This window comes from Kogia breviceps, chromosome 12 (genome assembly GCF_026419965.1).
Source record: "Kogia breviceps isolate mKogBre1 chromosome 12, mKogBre1 haplotype 1, whole genome shotgun sequence".
NCBI classification, from domain to species: domain Eukaryota; kingdom Metazoa; phylum Chordata; class Mammalia; order Artiodactyla; family Physeteridae; genus Kogia; species Kogia breviceps.
In genome coordinates, this window is record NC_081321.1 from 73475624 (window position 1) to 73497293 (window position 21670).

The 21670-nt window shown below is 35.3% G+C and overlaps 1 protein-coding gene across 4 annotated transcripts in view; it reads right to left on the bottom strand.

Moving 5' to 3' along the window:
- Window positions 1-10749: 10749 nt before the first annotated feature.
- ATP2B1 (ATPase plasma membrane Ca2+ transporting 1) overlaps window positions 10750-21670 on the bottom strand; it is a 74619-nt gene continuing 63698 nt past the window's right edge. For 3 of the 4 annotated variants that reach the window (XM_059080663.2, XM_059080659.2, XM_067009850.1), the window contains one exon: window positions 10750-14022. In XM_059080663.2, the coding sequence (XP_058936646.1) occupies window positions 13711-14022 (312 nt within the window). In that variant the 3' untranslated portion in view covers window positions 10750-13710. The remainder of the gene's footprint in view (window positions 14023-21670) is intronic. The other variant, XM_067009851.1, reaches the window with a different exon arrangement.

Sequence of the window (21670 nt, forward strand, 5' to 3'; positions counted from 1 at the left end):
ATACATACTAATAATGCCTCACTTATTTAGTATAGAGCCACTTGTGAATTACCCATATCATCTGCTTTCCAACACCTTTGGGCTGTTTCCCTTTCCAGAAACGGGAGAGGGGAAGAAAAAGAACATAAAAATAAAATGATTTAATTCAGTTTTTTGTTATTTGTATTAAGTAATGTTTTGGAGAAACACCAAAACTACCTCCACATGCATGTTCCAAGGTTGCATGGTCTTCAAGGACAAGTTCTAACCAGGTTACCAATTCTTGAAAAAAAGGAAAACCATTAATGCAAAATACAGTACTTTTCAAATGGTCTTTTAAAGTTTCTACAAGCATTACAACAAAACTAAAGCTTATTGAACTAAAAAGTTTCCTGACATTATAAGAAAGTGCTAAAAATATGCATTTAAAAAGCCATGAATTACATATGTGTTTTGTCGAGGGAAGAGTTACTGGAGGGTTTGTTTACTCTGAAGAGAATTAATTTACACTAATTTCCATTATTTAAAAATAAAGACAAAAATAATAAAACTTTTAGAAGTCTAATAAATATATAGAGAGACAACATTCTACATGTGATTCGGCCTCAAATTTGTTTCTAACTAAAACCTTGGGCATGTCACAATCTCTCATGGGTCTTAACTCACCTATAAAATGAAGAAAAGATGATTATCTGGTCCAAAGTGCTGGTTTGTTATAGCTCTAGAATTTTATGAGAGGCTACAGGTTCCACACAAACACCTACGTGGTCAGGCAGGTAACATATATGAGTGAAAAAGACCAGAGTGAGAATAATTTTTCTTGAGAGTAAATCATTATCAATCTTATACTATTCCACACTTGATAGCAATAAAAATATTTCACTTTCCTCTTAGTTTTAGTCTGAGAGAAACAGTAATAAATGGTCACCAATACTGATAAATAACAGTGGTGTGGAGTTATAGGGAGTGGTGGAGACTGTGGCAAACCAGAGAGGGTAAAGTACCAAGCTATTGTTACCATATGGGAATCAGGGTCTAATGTTGCTAGATGCCAACAGTTTGTATGTTTTTAGTGAAATCTAATTGTTAATGCAGGCAATCAATTAAGAACATTAAAAAAACAAAAACAACCCTTTTGGACCATTACCATTCTGGACAAATGAAACACACCGATGGATCAAATACAGCTCGCAGGCTACCAGTTTACACTATTGGAACTACTTTGCCTCCCTCATGGTACTGGAATCAGCACTTATCAAATAATTTGCTAATAATAACCTTTTAATGAAAGCTCTTACTATCATAACCCACAGAGTATTTACTGAGATTTTTTTTTTTGAGCACGGGCTGTGCTCTGTGCTAGGACTTTCTGACATTTCATCTCCTTTGATCATCACAATAATCTTGAGAGATGTGTAGATATACTGTTACCCCAATTTTACAGGATGAAGTGAGTCTCACAGAGACTAAATAACATGTCCTAAGTCACACAACTCATTTTTTTCTTTAAGGAACTGAGTCTAAAGTATTGACATGTAATTATTTACAATATAATACAGAATGAAAAAAGCCAGCTATAAAAAGTATATGATTTTTAAAATTTCTTCTTTACATTTTTAAATGATTGCTTATTATTCTATTATGAAGATGTGGTATAATATACGTGAACAAGCCTTTGTTATTAAACACTTGAATTGCTAGTAAAATCATGCAGGGAAGTATTTTTTCAAAACCCTGACCTGACTTCATTCATTTGAAATTAATGATTGAGGGCCTATACATAAGTCACTTTATTATATGCTATCTCAAAGAAATGTCTGATTTGTAATTGTATCTTTGGTAAGCATATATATATATATATATATACATATATATATATATATACACACACACACATACACAATTTTTAAGATATTTAAGCATTTGCCTCTGAAACACAGATCAGGCCAAATTATATCCTTGGTCTCTTGGGTGGAAGAAAGGCAGGTTTCACCCAGACAGCTCAGTGTAGAGAATTACACAATGGATTACAGTGGTCTTCTCAGCTAGAAACTTTAGGAGATATATTGAGCCTTACATACTGAACTTTGAGAGCTATCCCTACCAGCAGGATGTACTTTGGAGTTTCTTTGTCATCTATATAGATGACAAAAAGTGGCTCCACACCTTTTCTCAGTTTTCCACTTGTCAAAGCAGCAGAATCCCAAACTCCACAATTTCAAAATAATAGCTGCCAGACTGCAGACACAGAAGGATCTAACCACACTGGAGGAAAAGGACCAAGATGATGAGGCAACTTGAAAACATATAATTGTTATCATTCAGTCTAGAACACTTGAGAGTAAAAGACAGGAGTTCTTCATAATCACATTGGGATGGTAGGTTTGTACACAAAGACTATCCCTGGTAACCTGGGACATACAGTCACCCTACTATGAAGAACAGTTGTAGAAACTGGAGATGTTGAGCATGGAAAAAAGAAGATGGGGATGGAGTTTGGGGGGACACGCAAGCTGCCTTAGGTATCTGAAAACTTCATGAAGAACTGGTTTGATATGATCCTGATGCTAGCCCTTGGAGTGACTGGACTGAGCTGAAGAGGCTTTACCATCTGATGTAATGGTCATGAGTTTGGTTGTTGAACAGTTCTGGATTCAATCCCACATGATGTTCACTAGGTGCGTGGCCATAAGCAAGTCTTAAATTATTATAAAAGGGGAACAGAGTTGTAATGACATACTGATGAGGTAAAACAGAAAAGCAAGTCACCCAGAGTAGGGGCTCAATAAATGTTAGTGTGTGCACTGTAACTTGCTGAAAATAGTCAAACATAAGACAGACCACCAGTTGGGCAATGTTTTGGGGTCTTTTAGGGATTAACTAAATGGATGGTTGGAGCCAAACTTTTTTTGACTAATTTAATTTTTATTCTTAGAAATAGAAAAAAATCAATTAGTAATATTTTCCAGGTACAAGATAAAATGGTTTTATTTAAAATCTTATTTTAAAGATGTATACTTTTAAATAATGTATTATAAATATTTTAATATATTTAACATTCATCATAAAATGACATTTGCCTGTCAAGCTGTACATGCTGTTTATTTTTAACTATGCAAAAAAGTGTTAATATGCTAGAAAAAATTCTAAAATGGCATATTGCTTGATTTTGAGATTGCATCTGTAAATATAGACTAAAATTTAAAAAGTAAAATTTCATGACCCGATATTTGAAATCCTTTCCTTTTGCTTTCATTAAAACCAATTAGTTTATTTTAAAATTGGTCATAATTTGCTTTTCAAATAAGATAGAGAGGTTTTAACTTCTTACAAAAATGTATTTTAGGTTACTTTTTAATCATAGTAAATTTTTAAAAACCCTAAATTCAGTATAATCCTCTATACAGTATATTTTCTCTTCTTAACATTGACTTTTAAAGTACTAGAGAACCCGATGTTTTAAAAGCATTTTGTCCAAGGAAACAGGACTTCTGCTACTGAACATTTTGATGGGCAAATTTACAAAATTATTATTTTTTATGCTCCATTAAATCTTCTTGCGTTTCAGCACTGTAGTTTTCAATGCTTCCCTCTGTTTAACCCAGTAGTTCCCAAACTCTGGCTGCATAATAGAATCACCTGGGAAGTTTTAAAAAAATCCTGAAGCCCAGGCCATAGCCTCTACCACAATGCCTCGGGGTGGGAGCCTGGGGCCAGTATGTTTTAAAGTTCCCTGGGTAACTCCAATGTGCAACAAAGTTTGGGAAATATGGACTTATCCCATGGTCCATTATGGAAATAGTCATGACTAGGATCAAAAAAGCCATTAAAACTAGGTAAACAGTCCCAAATCATCAGTGGTGTTCAGCTAAATAATAACATAGTAAAAAAAAAAATTGAGTGGGTTACTAGCACACTCATCTGATCCTCCAGAAGTGCAAGAGGCTTCTTTTTAAAAGGGAAAATGTTTATAGTGACTAAAAGCACAGAAAAAAAGGAAATGAAAGCGAACACTATTATTTCTAGTGAGATGAATCTCCAGGGTACTCTTCACAAAGCCTTGGGTGTTTATAAACCAGTTGGGATTTAAGGGCACTTTTCAACTCTGAAAATTTCTATTTAAACCAAATTTATAGGGAGAGGCACAAGTAGCTCTTCACAGAATTATTTCTGTTGCTACTGAGTCAATAGTGCCCTCTTGCATTGCTCTTTAAAATTGTTAAAGTGCTTTCATGTTTCCAAGCTCATCTGAACATCCAAAACTGGGGAAGAATCGTAATAGTCACAATTCTGTTGAGGACAATGAAGGCTCAAGGTATGAAACGCTGGCACAAGGCAGAATTGGGACCAAACCCCAGGTCTGACTTCTAGGCAAATCCTCTTCTGACATTACATCACCTCTCCCTAAACCTCAAGAGATCTTTAAGCCTCAGCAACCTCTTCTGCAGAGGTGATTTCCCCCTAAAAAAAGCACTCTTCACTATTTCTCCCTTATATATCTGAGGTGTTCAGGGTGGAGGGAGGTCAGGCCATACATGCACCATGAAGAGGTATACTGTAAAAAAGGGGCCAAGAACGTGGAGCTTCAAGGAGGAATCCACAGGAAAGGGAAGAGAACACGAACAGAAAATGTGGTCAGAGCAGTGGACAGAGGGCAGGTGACAGCCACATGAGGCCAGAGTTGTTAGGAGCAAATAAAGAGCCATTTAACATGTGTTCTTTTTAAAACTCTGGTATTTACCTATCTATTTTTTGAGGAGAGGAGGGATGATGTGGGCAAAGTGGTGATTTAGGAAGATTTGGGGTTATGTGTTGGATAGATTGATGATGGGAAAGAAAAGAGGACAGGGATGTGGACAACAGTTAAGAAACCGAAGTGTGTGGGCTTCAGGCAAAGAGGGAATAGACAAGGGTAATAACAGTGAAAATCAAGAAACTTACAAAAGTACTTGAAACCAAGGAAGAAGTATTTGTAGCAAAACAGGAAATGTAGTTGACAGTATTTCACTGATGGCTATTTGTGCGTAGGATGACAGAACACTTAATTAGGTGATCCCTAATTGGTTGAGTGACTGGATTAAAAGGGCGTTAATATCAACCTGGTAGTGGTTTTGAAAAGTAAGGCAAAGGGTTATTGGCAGATCTGTCTTGTGTTATGTCTTTCCCTTTTGTTGTGAAACAGTGGTTTCCATAAAGAAGTAGAAGGAAAGAAAGCTAATCACTTGTCTTGGGCAGCATTAAGCTGAGAAGGGTTAAGAATAAACTAGATGATAAAATTAGGAGTCAAAGTGGTATGAATGGACTAAAGCAACAGTTTAATATAGATAGATGTAAAATCATGTTCTTTGGACCAAAAACCAGTAATAGAAGTATAATGTGAGGCAGATGTCTGCTAAAATGTGTGAAAAAAAATATAGGTTTAGTTGACAGTGAGAGGTAGAATGGGAAAAGTACGTTCTAGTCAGACAAACCACATCTTGAATCCTTGTCCTGAGAAAAATGTAAAAGGTTTGGAATAAATACAATGAGGAAGGACCCTTAAAAGAATAAGGGACAAATTAAAGGTTGGTTTGAGCATCAATGAGAAAAACCAGGAAATGAGTGTGAACTGTGGTCACCAGCAAGACTGTGAGCATACTCTGAAGATGACGACAGTAAGGAAGTAGAAGAGGTGGTTCAGGATTAGGAACCAAGGTGTGAAATGTCAAGGAGGCAAAGCCATCTTGGTCAATGACAGAGCAGGAGTGAGGCAGCCAACTGGAGTACCTTCATTAGGATGGAGCCAGGAAAATTAGTAGCTAAAAAAGACTGGGAGATGATGAAAGAATCAATAGACCAACAGCCAGACTTGGTATAAAAAATAAAATTAGCAGGTGTAAAGAGCTTTTACAAAGCAAAAAAAAAAAAAAAAAAAAAAAAGGATAGTTTGCAGAAGGTGCACTTATAGTCTTAGAGACTGAACAGCTGAAAAATTACCATCTTCTATTTGGGACCATGTTGCTGAATAACACTGAGTAAAAGCATAGTACTGATTCATTTGGGAAACTGCATATAGGCTAAAGCAAATGAGGAAAGTGCCTAGGTTCTGTGAGTTGACTGTAAAAATGACGCCAGCCTTATGTCATCTGGATCAAGCATAAACGTAAAACATATAAAGAAATAAGGGGTCCACAAGACTCTTTAGTAGCTTGAAGCTTCTAGAAGAAAGCTTTGGGGCTACAAAAGCAGCAGAAAAAGCTAAGCTGGAATGGAATGCATCTGAAAAAGGCAATAGCTTCCTAACTGGTTTTCTAACTTCCAACTTCTCGCTCTGTGTTGAACAGCCAATGATCCTTTCAAAGGTCAGACTCATTGCCGCTCTGCTGAAAAACCTCCACTGGCTTCCCATCTCAGTCAGCCTAAGAGCCAAAGTTCTTGCCAGGGCTTATAGGGCTGGGCAAAGCCTCTCATTGCATCTCTCAGGCTATACCCTTCCACTCTCCCACTGGTTCACTCCACTACAGCTACACTTGCTGTTCCTAAAAGTTGCCAAGCACCAGCTACTGGAACCTCTTGCTGGAAGGCTCTCCCAGACAACCAAGAAGTTGGCTCTTTCACTTCCTTCAGGTCTCTGCTCAAATGTCACCTCATTTGAGAGGGTTCCCTGACCACATTATGTAACATAGCATCATCCCTTACCACCGCATATAGGTCTGTCTCTCCCACCCACTACAACTTAAACTCCCGCACAGGAAGGACCTTGCTTGGTTTTCCCAAGTCTAGAACTGTATGAATTTCCCATGACAGGTACCAAATACCTGTTGAGTGAATGAATAAATGCTAAGCAGGAGATGTAGATAAAGGGCAGGAAAGCAGTTATCAGTCAGACATTTTGGGGACCAGGAAAGGGGAGACAGACACTAGCGTAGTGTTCTTAAGCAGTTGAGTCCTGGACTCAGGAAATGTGGTGTGGCTTCACGGTCACAATTCACTCTCTCCACCACACCACACTTCAGTGGTTGAGACCTACTTCCCATCCCAAGTCTGTAACAGTGAGAAACTGAAAGATTTTATATACTACAGACTACCCTTCTTGGAGGATTTGAAGCCAGCTGAAAGAGCAGGCTTATGGTTAAAAGATTTAGAATCCTAGATAAATCAAAAACAGCCTAAATTTGAATTTCTAACCTCGGATAACACAGGTGTCCCTGAGTTCACGTTTTAAATATTTTTGCATTTGTCTCAAGCTACTCACTAAGGTATGCCTCAGACTAAATACTTACGATTTCAAAAGCGGCCTTACAAGAAAAAGTCTAAAAATACTATCTTCACTAAGATAAATGTTACCTTAAAGATTATAAAAATCAACAAGTATCTTATTTTTACAGACGGGGAGGCTGGCTATTCACAAACCATAAACACTAATGTAAAATGGTATTAAAACAGTAATGAAAGAATGGCTGTAATTTTCTTATTTTAAAAATTATTAAAGTCTAATGTGCAATAGGGTTACTCCCTTAGGCTAAATATTAAAACATTAAGAATTTTCACCAAGGGAAATATAGCTGGAGGACCAAATAATTCTTCAAGAAATATGAAACTCCCTATTCTTTAGTTTCACAAATTTCAAGAAAAATTCTATTATCTCATTAGTGTGATAAATTTTCATTACAAATTATTTAGGAAATAAAGCGATGACTTTTTAGATTAATACTATGAAATTTTTTCCTGCTCATTTGGTATCTTCTGAACCTGACAGGTTTGTCAAATGAATGAATAACTGGCTATTAGCATTAATACATACCTGTTCAAAATGCATCAACCTTATAAAAATTCCTTCCTTTTTGTAAAGAGCACTCCATGCATATACATATAACTCCTTTCATATACAAAGTCTAACTATGTGTCTAACAATAAATTGTAACAGGTTTTCAGATAGCCTAACTTTACCATTATGAATATTAGAAAAGAGCTACTGCCATTTGAATTTTTTTTTTTTTTTTTTGCGGTATGCAGGCCTCTCACTGTTGTGGCCTCTCCCATTGCGGAGCACAGGCTCTGGACGCGCAGGCCCAGCGGCCATGGCTCACGGGACCAGCCGCTCCGCGGCACGTGGGATCTTCCCGGACCAGGGCACGAACCCGTGTCTCCTGCATCGGCAGGCGGATTCTCAACCACTGCGCCACCAGGGAAGCCCTGCCATTTGAATTTTTAAGAAATGTTTGGAAAAAGTTTAAGAAACATTGTTTTCTGTTCAAAATTCAAAATCAGTTTTGTTATATCCACTTAGTTTTTGAATTATGCAGTTTTTGAATATTATATAGATCTAGCACAAGAAAAAAAGGAAAATATTTACTTTTTAAAGTAAATATAATGTATAAAGCCAACAGAATAATTGTTACTTCTGCCAGATGGTATTTTAATTTTGATTAAAAGATATATTCTTAATTATATATGTCAAGAAAAAGGGACCATAAGTTGTTAAACACTTCCAATTTGTCATTTAATTTAAAAGGCACTAATGATATTGCCATAACTTTTTTTTGGTGATGTGGCCTAAGTATCCTTGGCGTTAATAAAATTTAATTTTCTCAAGTAAAAAAGAAAAAAAACAAACAAACAATGAAACTGTGAATAAACATACCTATCTTAAAAGTACTGAATAACGAAAACTTCTAACCAAAATATGCTATTAAAAACACCGTTCCGGGATTTCCCTGGAGGTCCAGTGGTTAAGACTCTGCACATCCACCGCAGGGGACGCGGGTTCGGTCCCTGGTCAGGGAACTAAGATCTCACATGCTGCAGGGCATGGCTAAAAAAAAAATAAAAAATCTACTTAGTTTATCTTTTACTCTTCAGCTAGAGGAGGTCTGATTATAAGGAAAGCATGGATTATACATCTTAATCGGTGATTCTTTGCCTCAGTCTCTTCATAACCCAGGAAGGTTATGAAGAATCTTTAAGATCATCTCTGACGCATTTGTTGTCAGAAAAGAACAACAACAAAGGAACTCTTAAAATTTAAGCTTTTTAGGCACTGGGCCCTGACTCAGGTTAACAAGATGCTAGTACTGCAGTAAAAACCAATAGCTACCAGCTTGGGGTTCTTGAGAAGTTCAGCCTTGGTATAAATTCCAGCTCACCATGTGACCAAGAACAAGTTACTTAAACTTTCTAAGCTTCAGTCTCTCCCTATGTAAAACAGCAGCAGCAGTACAGAGCGTTGTTAGCAATATTTACATAATCCACATAAAGTGCTCAGCATATATCAGGTACTCCATAGTTATTAACTTATGATATGACAGGATTCCTTTTAATAGGTAAGGAGTGTCTGTATTTAATTATCTAAAAAGTAATTTGGAAGTTATGTGGTCCTTGTAACTCTGATTTAATTAAGAGAATTCTTAGGGAACTTACCGTATTGAACACCCCACCCAGATTTGGGTGGTACTGATTTGGAAACTAGTTTTCCTAGGACACAGTGCTGTTTAAGAAAGTTGTGCAAAGACGGATACCATATAAACACATATTCATATTTCTTCCTTTAATTTCCTACTTTGGAACCATTAATATTATCGTGTTCAATAATGACACTGAATTCAGAGAACAGAGATTAAACATGCCTACATTTAGTATATTCATCTGCAAGCTGAAGTATTTTTCTAACAAATAGGGAAAATGTTAAAGAAGTAGTTAAGACAGAAAGTACAAAAATAAGCTATCGAGAGTTTAAGAGACAAAATCATCTATCTATTGAAAGGAAGTTACATTATAAGGACAAAGATCATTTCCTTTTTGACATGTACTGATAAGAGAAGTACAGGAATACAACCATGACTCCCATTACAGCATGAAACGTTCTTTATGGTATTTTTATAATGCTTATTCTAAAATAAAGACAATTTTTCAAGGATCTTTCAAAGATTGTTTTTAGTTCGGTGGTATAATTATGCTATTAAAAGGTTTTTTTGGTCTACAAATGAGTGCAACACTAATTTAAAAAGATACAGGTTGATATGGGGTTTGGACGTCAGAGTCTTAAGAGTGGAGTACATTAAAAGAACAAAGGCAGCTGTAACATGACAGGAGCTCTCTAAAGACACAGGGAAGAAAAAATGTCAATAAGCAGAAACGTACAGAAACTTCCCTTTCTTATTCAGTTAATTTTACAAAGGGACTTAATTCAAAATTCAATCCTAATACATAATACATATATACAATCGAACTTGACAAAGTAGAAAACATCTCTCATGTCATAAATATGGTACTTATATATACTCATTAACTGAATAATTTTTACTGTTGGAAAAATATGATATTAATAATCATTTAAAGTTTTCTCAGTATTTCAACAAAGTTGCTAACTTATGTTAATAATTTATTATAAAAACCAGCTGAGGGCAATTAGATTAATTTTGTTACCATAACGTTCAGATAATTGCTATTGACAACTTTGCATTAGTTAATGAAAAAATAAGGTCTTACATTTAATGTGAAAAACTAATCTTTTCTAAAACCCAAACATTACTCTCCCCTGGACTGCAAAAATTATCTCTTGTGCTACAAAGATTGAAGACAGTGGGTAGGAGAGTAGGGACAATATACCCACTTTCATTCTAGGGGCAAGATCATGCATATTAGAACACTGATTCACTGTAACACAGCCATAACATTTCAAGTACATTACAGAATTTTCATCAATTAGATTTTTAAAATTTCAAGTAGAAAAAAATAATTCCCAAATATGATGTTCAAATCAATTTAAATATTCAAAAAGTTCAGTCCCCATTCAGAAACAGATAAACAGTATATTTATTAAATGAGTTAAGACAAATAAACTTTACAAATAGACAAATAATAAAAGGCTCAGTGGCTAAAATAGATGGTAAGCATCATTGAAAGAAATCAACACCATCACGGTATCTCAGTTGGCTTACACGTGTAAAAAGAAATTTTCAAAGAGCAATTTCACAGAAATGAAGCCAGTTTTTTTTTTTTTTTGCTTATAAACAAATCACCATTTCTTGGTTCAAAACTGACATCTGTTATGAAAATTACCATATCACATATTTATAAGATGACAAGGAGTAACTCATCTTCAAAGTGCAAGTAAGTCTATTTACAACCACAAAAAAGGCAATGATGAGGAGAAAAAGATTTTTTAAAAATATACAAAGATTAAAAACATTTGGGATGCAAAATTAAACAATTTTTTGGTTAGAGGATAAAAGAGGAAACGTGATTGAATTACAGATGCTGATTTCAGCTATACATACTATATAATGGGATCCAAGATCTTTAACAGCTTGTTTGCATTTTTTTCCACTTACATAATGCTCTGGAAATTTCTGGTAGAAATTACAGTGTCTCAAAGAGAGAAATACACACTAAGCATGTCTTGCTACTACTTCATGAATGTCATAAGACCCGTTTATGGATTAGAGGTGGTGTAAAAAGCCATTGCCTTGAGTTGAAAAATGAATACTGTAAAAGCTCAATACAAATCCTCCAAAGCACATGCACTTCTAACTCTTTTGGTAATTACATTCATATTTAAGCATAACCAAAATAAAAAAGAAAACTGAAAACATTTCCCTTTTCTCTATTCCCTATGCCTTGTAGGCTCTCCAGTTGATAGGGTAGAGTTTTAGAGCTGAAAGGGTTCTTCAAGATAGTCTAGTCCACCACCCTCATTTAGGGTAAATGATTTCCCCAAGGTCATGCAGCACGTTAATGGCAAAATCAAGACTAGAAACCAGGTCCTGACTCCTAGCCTCATATGCTTTCCAGCATATCATGCTACCTCTTTTTACAGTATGATTTGCTATAAATACCTGATGAATAATGTACAGTTACAAATGCTGACAGAGCCAATGTTTTTCTAAGTCTTGCAGAGGCTAACTGCAAAGGACTGATGGGGAGAAAAAGATTCTCCCCCACCCACCAAAAATATCAAGCACCATCAACTAAATGTTTCTTTGCTGGGTCAGCACTCTCAGATGTTGTAGTAGTCCTCGTAAACTTTATGTCAGCCTGAGGATTGTATATCTGATGCAATCTGGGCCCTAACACAATGCCAATTCCTAAAAGGTAAAGACAGAGGCAAAACGGGGGAGAAGGTAGACAAAAGAAAAAAAAAAAAACTTACAAGACTCCAACTGGCTTAGAGATGGGCATTCCAGCATATGGTTAATTATTACAGCTAAATATGTATATTTTTAGGACCTTTCCCACCTTTTCACATAATCTCATTTTACCTAATTTGTTATTTGGCCACTTAAGAATGAAAACAAATGTATCAAAGACAATGGTGGTCATTATTTTTTTTAAACTGTGAGACTATTTTAGGCAAACTAAACTCTATGAAGAACATGTCAAACTGCAATGATTTCCTTAATTTGGTTCTGTTAGACTGCCACCAAGGAATTAAAGGGGGTACTTCATGGGGCTGTTACCATCTTGAAATTTATTCCAATTGTGGTTAAAGAGAACAGACCGATGCACCACATATGTAGAATTGAGTAAAGAAGCTGAAATTTCTTTTTAAAAAAACATTGCTGTGTATTTATTTAATAAAAGGGCATATTTATTTATGTTTACAAACAAGTTTCAAAAACAAAAGGAAAACATGTATGCTTCTACTTATTAACCTTTTTCAAAATGCCAACAGCCCTCATGCTGTATGAAGGTTTCTAAGGATTTATTAGAAAAATCAATACAGTTCACTCACAGTTCACCAAGACATCACTGAACTAACATGTTTAGACAAAAACAAAAAGGACTAAAGTTCTCTTGTAGTTTGATAGTTTGATTTAATTTGATTTGCCTGAAATAACAAAAGCATTTCAAGCATCTTTCATTATGTAGTTGATGTCCTGCATTAAACAATCTACTAAATTCTGAACAAAGGTTATTAGCAAGTTTTCAAAAATTTTAAAAATTAAACAGTTGTTTCAAAACCATTAAGTAGTAAATGTATTTAAGAAACTAATTAGGACAGATGCCATAACTTCATTAGAACACCACTGCTCATGTTTTTTTGTTTTGTTTTGTTTGTTTTTTGTTTTTTTAAACAAAGCATTAGTGTTATCTATTTGGCTATTAGTATTAGCAATTTATCTACAATATTTAACAAGGTAAATTGTAGGCAAAAATTTAGTACAGTTTCAATAGAAACACCCCCCCCCTTTTTTTTCCTGAAAATACAGCAGTATTTGAAGGACTAATTTTTCTCTGCATCAGTTATAAGGAAGCTTCCCATCTATGAACAGGAACAAAAAAAGTATCTACAAACCTTGTAAACAGATCTGTATCATTTATAAACATAAATAATCCAAATTATTAACAGCCAACAGCAGAAATTAAAGCATCAATTCAATGATCCAGGGCTCTTTGCTTGCTTGCCCAGCTTTACTCCTCCCTCTCTCCCATCAAGGATTGAGATAAACTAAAGCTTTGCTAATACACTGTTCAGGACCATTCTTAGGTTCTACTGATGATCCACAGGTCAACTTAAGCTGAGTTACTGTTTCTGTCAGTTCATTTCTCCCACCCCCCAAAAAGCACCCTCAGTCTGGCAGAAAGCTTTGCTTTTTTTTTTTTAAAAAAATAAATCTACATTCGTACAAGTGTGTCTTCTGTTGAAGTCCAAAGACAAGAATACTATCTTGTCCGTCACAATATGTGAAAAGACCCAGTTTCAATTTGTTTCTTTACAATGCAGCTAGTGTGTTAACATTCAGCTTACAATCAGAGTGATGTTTCCAAACTATGTAGTGGGCTTCCTGGGGATGAAGAGGTAGCAGACTTGTTCATTTCTATTGTAAGGTAAATCCCGCTGTCAACAGCATTGTTATTTTTGTTGGGAGAGGGTGGAGGACTGGAGTTACGTTTTGTAGGAGCATCATCTTCAGCATCAGTGTCATCAATAAGGGGGATATGAGGCTCTGAATCTTCTATCCTAAACTCAGGATGTGTCATAAAGTTGTGAATTGAACTTCTTGATTCCGGTTTTTCTAACCCTTCATATAAAGAACTACGAAATGCATTCACCACTCGAATCTGTAAACATCAGAAAACATAGAAAGATATCAGTACGCCATTAGCTTAATTAAAAAATGGTTCATTTATGAGTTTGAATCCACAAACAGCTAGGTATGAGTGAATCATATTTGCATGTAATGCAGTGGAACTTGCAATACACTGTAAAAAAAAATGAATATTTTAGTAGGACACTACAGACCAACAAAACCACATACTCTAAGAATTAAGAGGTGTAGAGTTCAAAGTAATACTAAGAAAATCTCATTGTCACTGGCTAAGAATTTAATAGCCATTTTATAGGATTTTATTCCCTAAAAAACCAAAATCAAACAGAAAACAAACATAAAATTAACCATACACAGCTTTAGCTAATTTTTTTAAATGAAAAAAATTATAATTTTTGAAAACAATTCAAATAAGTTAAACAAAGTCAAGCACAGAGGGTTACTATTAATCATGCTAGGAATTAGGGTGTCACCGACTATGAAAAAGCCAAGCAAATATAAGCTGAATGTCACAATGAACTCACATCTACCCCACTATGCCCTTAATTAAAAAATAAAAAGACAAAACCCAAATAAATATCTATAAAATGCCATTAAACAGCTATAAATATTTGAGTATATGCCATTTGTCAGTCAAGTGTTAGTGTTTTTCTCTATAATAATAAAACAAATAAATTTACATACTAAACTTCATTGGAAAGAACAGATTTAAAACAAAACAAAACAAAAAGCCCCCTGGGATCCTTCTGTGAAAAATTTCCCCAGGAGAAGACACAAAGTCTTCTAGCATTTTCATGCTTAAACATATAGCTCAACAATTCACCTTCCTTCTCAGAAGTCTGCTGTATGGATGAAGAGAGGTTAATGAATAATCGACTCAGATACATTCCTGCACATACTGACGTTAGGTCTCATTAACCCAGTGTCGTAAAGAGTTTTAAAAAAAATAAAAAAGACAAAATCCAAATAGTTGAGCATCTAGTATACATCAATTCAAATAGTGTTTGCTTTTGCTTTCTAATGAATCCTGTTCAGCAATGAAGACATCATTTACTCATAATGTTAAGAGAAGTAACTGATACTGATATTCCAAAATAAAGATCACTAAATTCATCTCATAAAAGTCACTAAATTCACCTCATAAGACAATGGCATTGAAAAAATTAATTTCTTCACAGGAATATTTGAATTTATTTTTTTGAAAATGTAGCAGTTTATGCCCACTTTTTACTGTATATATTTAAGGCATACAAGACTATTTGATATACATTTACACTACGAAATAATCATTACAATCAAGTTAATTAACATATCCACTACCTCACACAGTTATCATTTGTGTGTGTCGAGAACACTTGGGATTGTACCCTCCTAGCAAATTTCAAGTATACAATACGGTATAGTATTGTTACCTGTAGTCACCACGCTATACGTTAGAGCTCCAGAACTTATTCATCTTGTATAACTGAAACATGGTGCCCTTTGACCAACATCTCCCAATTCCCCCTCCCTCTAGCCCCTGGTAACCACCATTCTACTCTCCTTGTATGAGTCTGACTATTCCAGATCCCCACTTTTAAGAATTTATCCAAAGGAATTGAAATCAAGATGTTGGAGCGATTCCTGCAGTTCACTGCTGTCAGTGGCCAGTAGGCATAGAGAATACAAACTGCAGGACCAGCCAGCAAGTCTGGTGAGTGATGAGAGCTGCTCAAGATGACTCTAAAGTTGTTGCTTATTTGACTTCGTTGCTGGCATTGCTAATGGAGCTAGAGAAGCAGTTGAGATGTTTTGTTTTGACCAGTCTGGGTACAGGGGAGTAGTGAAGAATCAAGGGGAAAATAAAAATCAATTTTTGAAACATGTTAAATTTGGGGAGCTGCAGAACATCCAAGTGAAAATATCCAGAGCTCAGAAGAAAGGTATGGGTTTAAGTTAGAGATTTGGGAGTTGGCGAAGCTCTAGGAGGGGCAGTGTAAGGAGTTATATGCAGGTGAGTGCAGTGAGTATATTTGTATAAACGATTATACTCACACCTGTGGCAGGTGAAATTAGACTCCTTTTTACCAGAGCTTTCCAATTTTGCTAAGAATTTTTTTCCTATCTGACAAAATGTATTAAATTATCCTAGAACATCAAAGCTTGAAAGGATATTCGAGATAGTTTATTTCAACCACTTTATAAATAATGAAACTGAGCAACTGAGGACAGGTGGTTGCCTTGCTGGGTCACTACAAATTAGTGCCAGAATGTCTTAGAACCAAGCTTTCTGTACTCCCAACTCCAAGTTCTTTCAAGTCAATAAAAGAAGAGAACATATGGACATCAGCTTTATGACTAACTTCAGTAGAATAAGATACTTCCTAAGATTTAGGTCAGCACATTACAAGGACAGCTTAGAAATGCTGCAAAGCCAATACAATTTTCAATAAACAGTTCTCACATTAGGCACACACAATAACATCTAGATTAACTAGGGGCCACTGAGCCAGATTTGTTTTACTTTCTACTCATAAATAAGAAAGCACTCTTGATCTAAGGTGTGACACTGACCTAGTTTATGCTTGCCCTCATCTCTGTTACCTTCTATAGGTAAAATTCTCACAGTACTGTAGTAATTCTGAGTAATTAAAAAGTGCCAACTGTGTGCATTATACTGTAGGCAGACAGAAAACTATTTTAATACCACAAAGAAATCAGTTTAAGCAGAAAATGATTACCAATCTTTGAAAATCCAACCCTTACTGTTTATCTAGTCTTTTAACTCAATTCTTTTAATAGCTATTAAGACCTACTATGCACAAAACTATAGCTCCTAAAATTATTAGAATTAAGAAAAATTCAACAATCCCTATGTCAAGAAAAAACAGTAAATTATTGAGGAAAAAAATCAGAGGCATGAATGAGGCACATCTGGCAAACAAAAAATTTAAATGATTATTATGATCATAAAGTAATTTTAAGAAACTGAATATGTAAGCATTACATTAAACTTTAAGTAACAAATCAAATTAAGATCATGTACGCTGCTAAACCACCCATTTTCTTAAATATAATCCTAACTTTTGATAGGAAATATTACTGCCCATCACACTGTATGTAAGGAGACGGCTCTAAACTATGAGGCTACTTAATCAGTAGCTGATATATCTTACCTTCTACAACAGACTGCCCATTTCTGAAATTTGTATTCATCACTACCTTTATTATGTGCACCATAAAGAATTTCAATGGTAAAGTAAAAGATACTGTGCAACAGGGAATAAAATTCGAGGTTGCTTTTCAAAGCTGTGTACTTGCATATCAAAATTTCTCAAAGTGAGACTCACCTGTGTAATATGTAATGTTTTAATTACCTGGAATAGGGGCTGGAAAACATTTTCTGTAAAGGGCCAGATAGCAAATATTTTAGGTTTAGTGAGCCATACGGTCCCTGATGCCGCTACTCAACTCTGCCTTCATAGTGTAAAACTACCAGACAGTAATTAAATGAATGAGCGTGGCTATGTTCCAATTAAAAACAGGCAAAGGCCAGATATGGCCCATAGGCTATGGTTTGCCAATCATTTATCTGAAAGTTCAAATTTTCTCTCAATTTCTCCTTTCCAGGAAGGCATAACTATTGATTTAGCAAAAGAATTTACTAACCGTGAAGACTGATATTAGAAGGATATACTTTATAAAGAAAAACTATAGAAAGTTTCCTCTTCAGATTTTTAAAAGATCTAACTAAGAAGTGAGGAAAAAAAGATGCCCTCTCCAGAGATGTTACAAGCCTAGTATATGACAAAGTTGAAATGGATTATAATTTCTTCATTTAGCACAGCAAAGACTCCATATGGTTACCAAAGAGGATAGTGGGGGAGGGGGGAGGGATAAATTAGGAGTTTGGGATTAACATATACACACGGCTATATATAAAATAGAAAACCATGAGGACCTACTGTATATCACAGGGAACTCTATTCAATATCTTATAATAACCTATAATGGAAAAGAATCTGAAAAAGAATACATGTATAACTGTATAACTGAAGCACTTTGCTGTACACTTGAAGTTAACACAACATTGTAAATTAACTATACTTCAGTAAAAAAAAAAAAAAAAAAAAAAAAAAGGTTACCAAAAAAAGAGTCAAAGAAGTTTGACAAACAGATTATTTCTAAGATTATTCTATATTAGGGCAGGAAACCAGTGAGGAATTTACACCTTTCATTAAATGTATTAACACCATTACCCCCACTACATGTGCCCAGCAACTCACAGGTTTCATATATAGTTGTGCATCAGAAAAGAGTACAGAGCACATCACCTGAAGCATGTGTGGGTGGCTGTGTCTTCAGAGTTTGTGCTTGATTTGATATTTAATATAAAGCCTGGAATACAATTATACAGATAAATACAATAAATATGATACACCTAAGGTCATGTGATACCACTCCAAGTCAAAGAAGTCAATTACTTAAAATTTTCTGAAGTAAAAATAAACAGAATATATACCACCTAGGAGATAAACTTGTCAAAAAAAGTTTAACATAAAGCTAATCAAGAGGAAACAACCAAATCCAGAATGCAGGACACTTTATAAGACAATTTGCTTAGATTTTTTAAAAAAGTCAATGTTATGAAAAATAAAGGTAGAGAAAATGGATCCTGGTTAATGGAGACTGAAGAGTCATAACACACGTTATTGAATGTCTTTCCTTCGATCCTGGATCAAAAAAGCTATAAAGGACATTTTGGGGGCAACTGGAGAAATCTGAATATGGACTATATATTAAATAAAATGGTATCAAAGATAGATTTCTTGGATGTGATTATATAGTATGATTGTATAGGAGAGCACATAGTGAAGTATTTAGAGATGGCATTTATGATATCTGCTACTTACTTTCAAAAGGCTCAAAAAAAAAGTATATATTAATATCATATAGATAAAGCAGACATCATAAAATATTAGGAAGTGGTAAATCCAGGTGAAGATTATTCATGTATTAATCTTTCAACTTGTCTGTCAGTTTGAAATTTTTCAAATTTAAAGTTTTGAGGGGAGGGATTAAGTCTCTGTTTGGCTCCTTCTTGTGGGTAATAAAAAGATGCTTACTTTCCTCATCAACTCCTTACATTCCATTACTCTTTTAGTATCAAACTATGTCAGTTGAGGTCTGCTTTCCTCAACCAACAAATTCTGTCAGGTCAGCTTGGGAATCATTTCCTTTCAGTAATTTTTCCTGACTTCTCAGGGTGGGTTAAGGACCCTGTTATAACATCACCATGTAGAAATCACCATGTAGAAATCCCCAACTCCTTGTTTGCTTCCCTTACTAGACGACAAGATCTGGAGGTTCTAGCAGCCTTGGCATATAGTAGGCCTTCCACTGTTTATGGAAGTGGATTTCACTGTTTATGAAATACAACTAAATGAACACTAATAGTAGGAGATAAAGGGATGAGTGGTAATATGTCCTCGAAAGCCAGGAATAATGTGAAATCCATAGGAGGGAGGCATGCAACTGACATCAGCCATCCCAGGAGTAAGGCCAGGCAATTTGCATACACCATTTCATTCAGGTAGGTAGTACCACGGTAATTTCTAAAAGGAAGATTCCTATCTGTCCACGTATGTAAATTTAACATCCTGTCTAAATGTTACAGGGTCAGTTTGTCTTTACAGCACTTGTCTGCTCTTTGCTCTACATCATGTTGCCTCTGCTAATTAGCCATGGACAAGTCATTTAAACTCAAAGTCAGTTTTCACACCTGTAAAATGGGGATAGTTCCTGTTCTGCCTGTTTCGCAACACTGTCAAAAATAACAAATGAAAATTACTTAAGCAAAGAGTGAACAGATAGGCTCTGCGTAAACAGCATTGTTTTCTCCCCTCAAGTCATCCTTTCCCTTCCTCTAGTCCTTCATTGGCTAAAGACCAAATGGAAAAGATAGGTTTCTGGCCAAATCAGGTATCTTAGCTGACTTCAAGGGTAGGCATGAGGAATGGGTGCATTTGTATCTTTACTGCCTCTAATATACTAAGAATCCACCATGGACTCAAGACACTAATTCAGAGTAAGAACGATATAGGTTATAAGACTTCTGGAGAGTTTACTAAAAACCTTTTACTAAAAGTCATTTACTAAAAACCTGAAAGAAAATCTGTCATTTTAGTCAATTAATGAAAATTATGACCTGTAATAATTAATCAGTATAAATCACATGATCATCTTTCAACAGATGCAGAAAAGCACTTGACAAAATTCAACATCCATTTATGATAAAAGCTCTTAACAAAACAGGTATAGAGGGAACATACCTCAACATAATAAAGGGACAAACCCAGAGCTAACATCATACTTAACAGTGAAAAGCTGAAAGCTTTTCCTCTAAGGTCAGGAACAAGACAAGGATGTTCACTCTTGTCACTTTTATTCAACATAGTACTGGAAGTCTTAACTAGAGCAATTAGGCAAGAAAAAGAAACAAAAGGAATCCAAATTGGAAAGGAAGACATAAACCTGTCACTGTCTGCAGATGATATTATATATAGAAAACCCTAAACACTCCATCAGAAAACTGTCAGAACTAATAAACAAATTCAGTAAATTGCAAGATACAAAATCAATATGCAAAAATCTGTTATATTTCTTTACACTAATAACCTATTTGAAAGGGAAATTAAGAAAACGATCCTGGACTTCCCTGGTGGCACAGTGGTTAAGAGTCTGCCTGCCAGTGCAGGGGACACAGGTTCAAGCCCTGGGCTGGGAAGATCCCACATGCTGTGGAGAAATTAAGTCCGTGTGCCACAACTACTGAGCCTGCGCTCTAGAGCCCGTGAGCCACAACTACTGAGCCCGCGTGCCACAACTACTGAAGCCTGCACGCCTAGAGCTCAAGCTCCACAACAAGAGAAGCCACCACAATGAGAAGCCTGTGCACCGCAAGAAGAACAGCCCCCGCTCACTGCAATTAGAGAAAAGCCCATGCGCAGCAACGAAGACCCAATGCAGCCAAAAATAAATAAATTTTTTAAAAAAGAAAACAATCTCATTTACAACTGTATCAAAAAAATAATAAAATATCTAAGAATAAATTTAACCAAGGAGATGAAAGACGTGTATATTGAAAACTACAAGACATTAATGAAAGAAACTAAAGATGACACAAATAAATGAAAAGATACTCCATGTTCACAGATTGGAAGAATTCATATTGTTAAAACGCCCATACTACCCAAAACAATAAAGATTCAATGAAATCCCTATCAAAATTCCAATGGCATTTTTCACAGAAATAGAACAAACAATCCTAAAATTTGTATGGAACTACAAAAGACCCCAAATAGTCAAGGCAATCTTGAGAAATAAGAACAAAGCTGGAGGCTCCTTGATTTCAACTATATTACAAAGATATAGTAATTAAAACTGTATGGTACTGGCATGAGTTTGCATAAAAATGGACATACAGATCAATCGAACAGAACAGAGACCCTAGAAATAAACCCATGCATATATGGTCAGTTAATTGACAATAAAGGAATCAATAATATACAATGGGGAAAGTCTCTTCAATAGATGGTGTTAGGAAAATTGGACAGCCACATGCAAAAGAATGAAACTGTATCACTATTATCTCACACCACACAAAAATGAACTTAGAATTG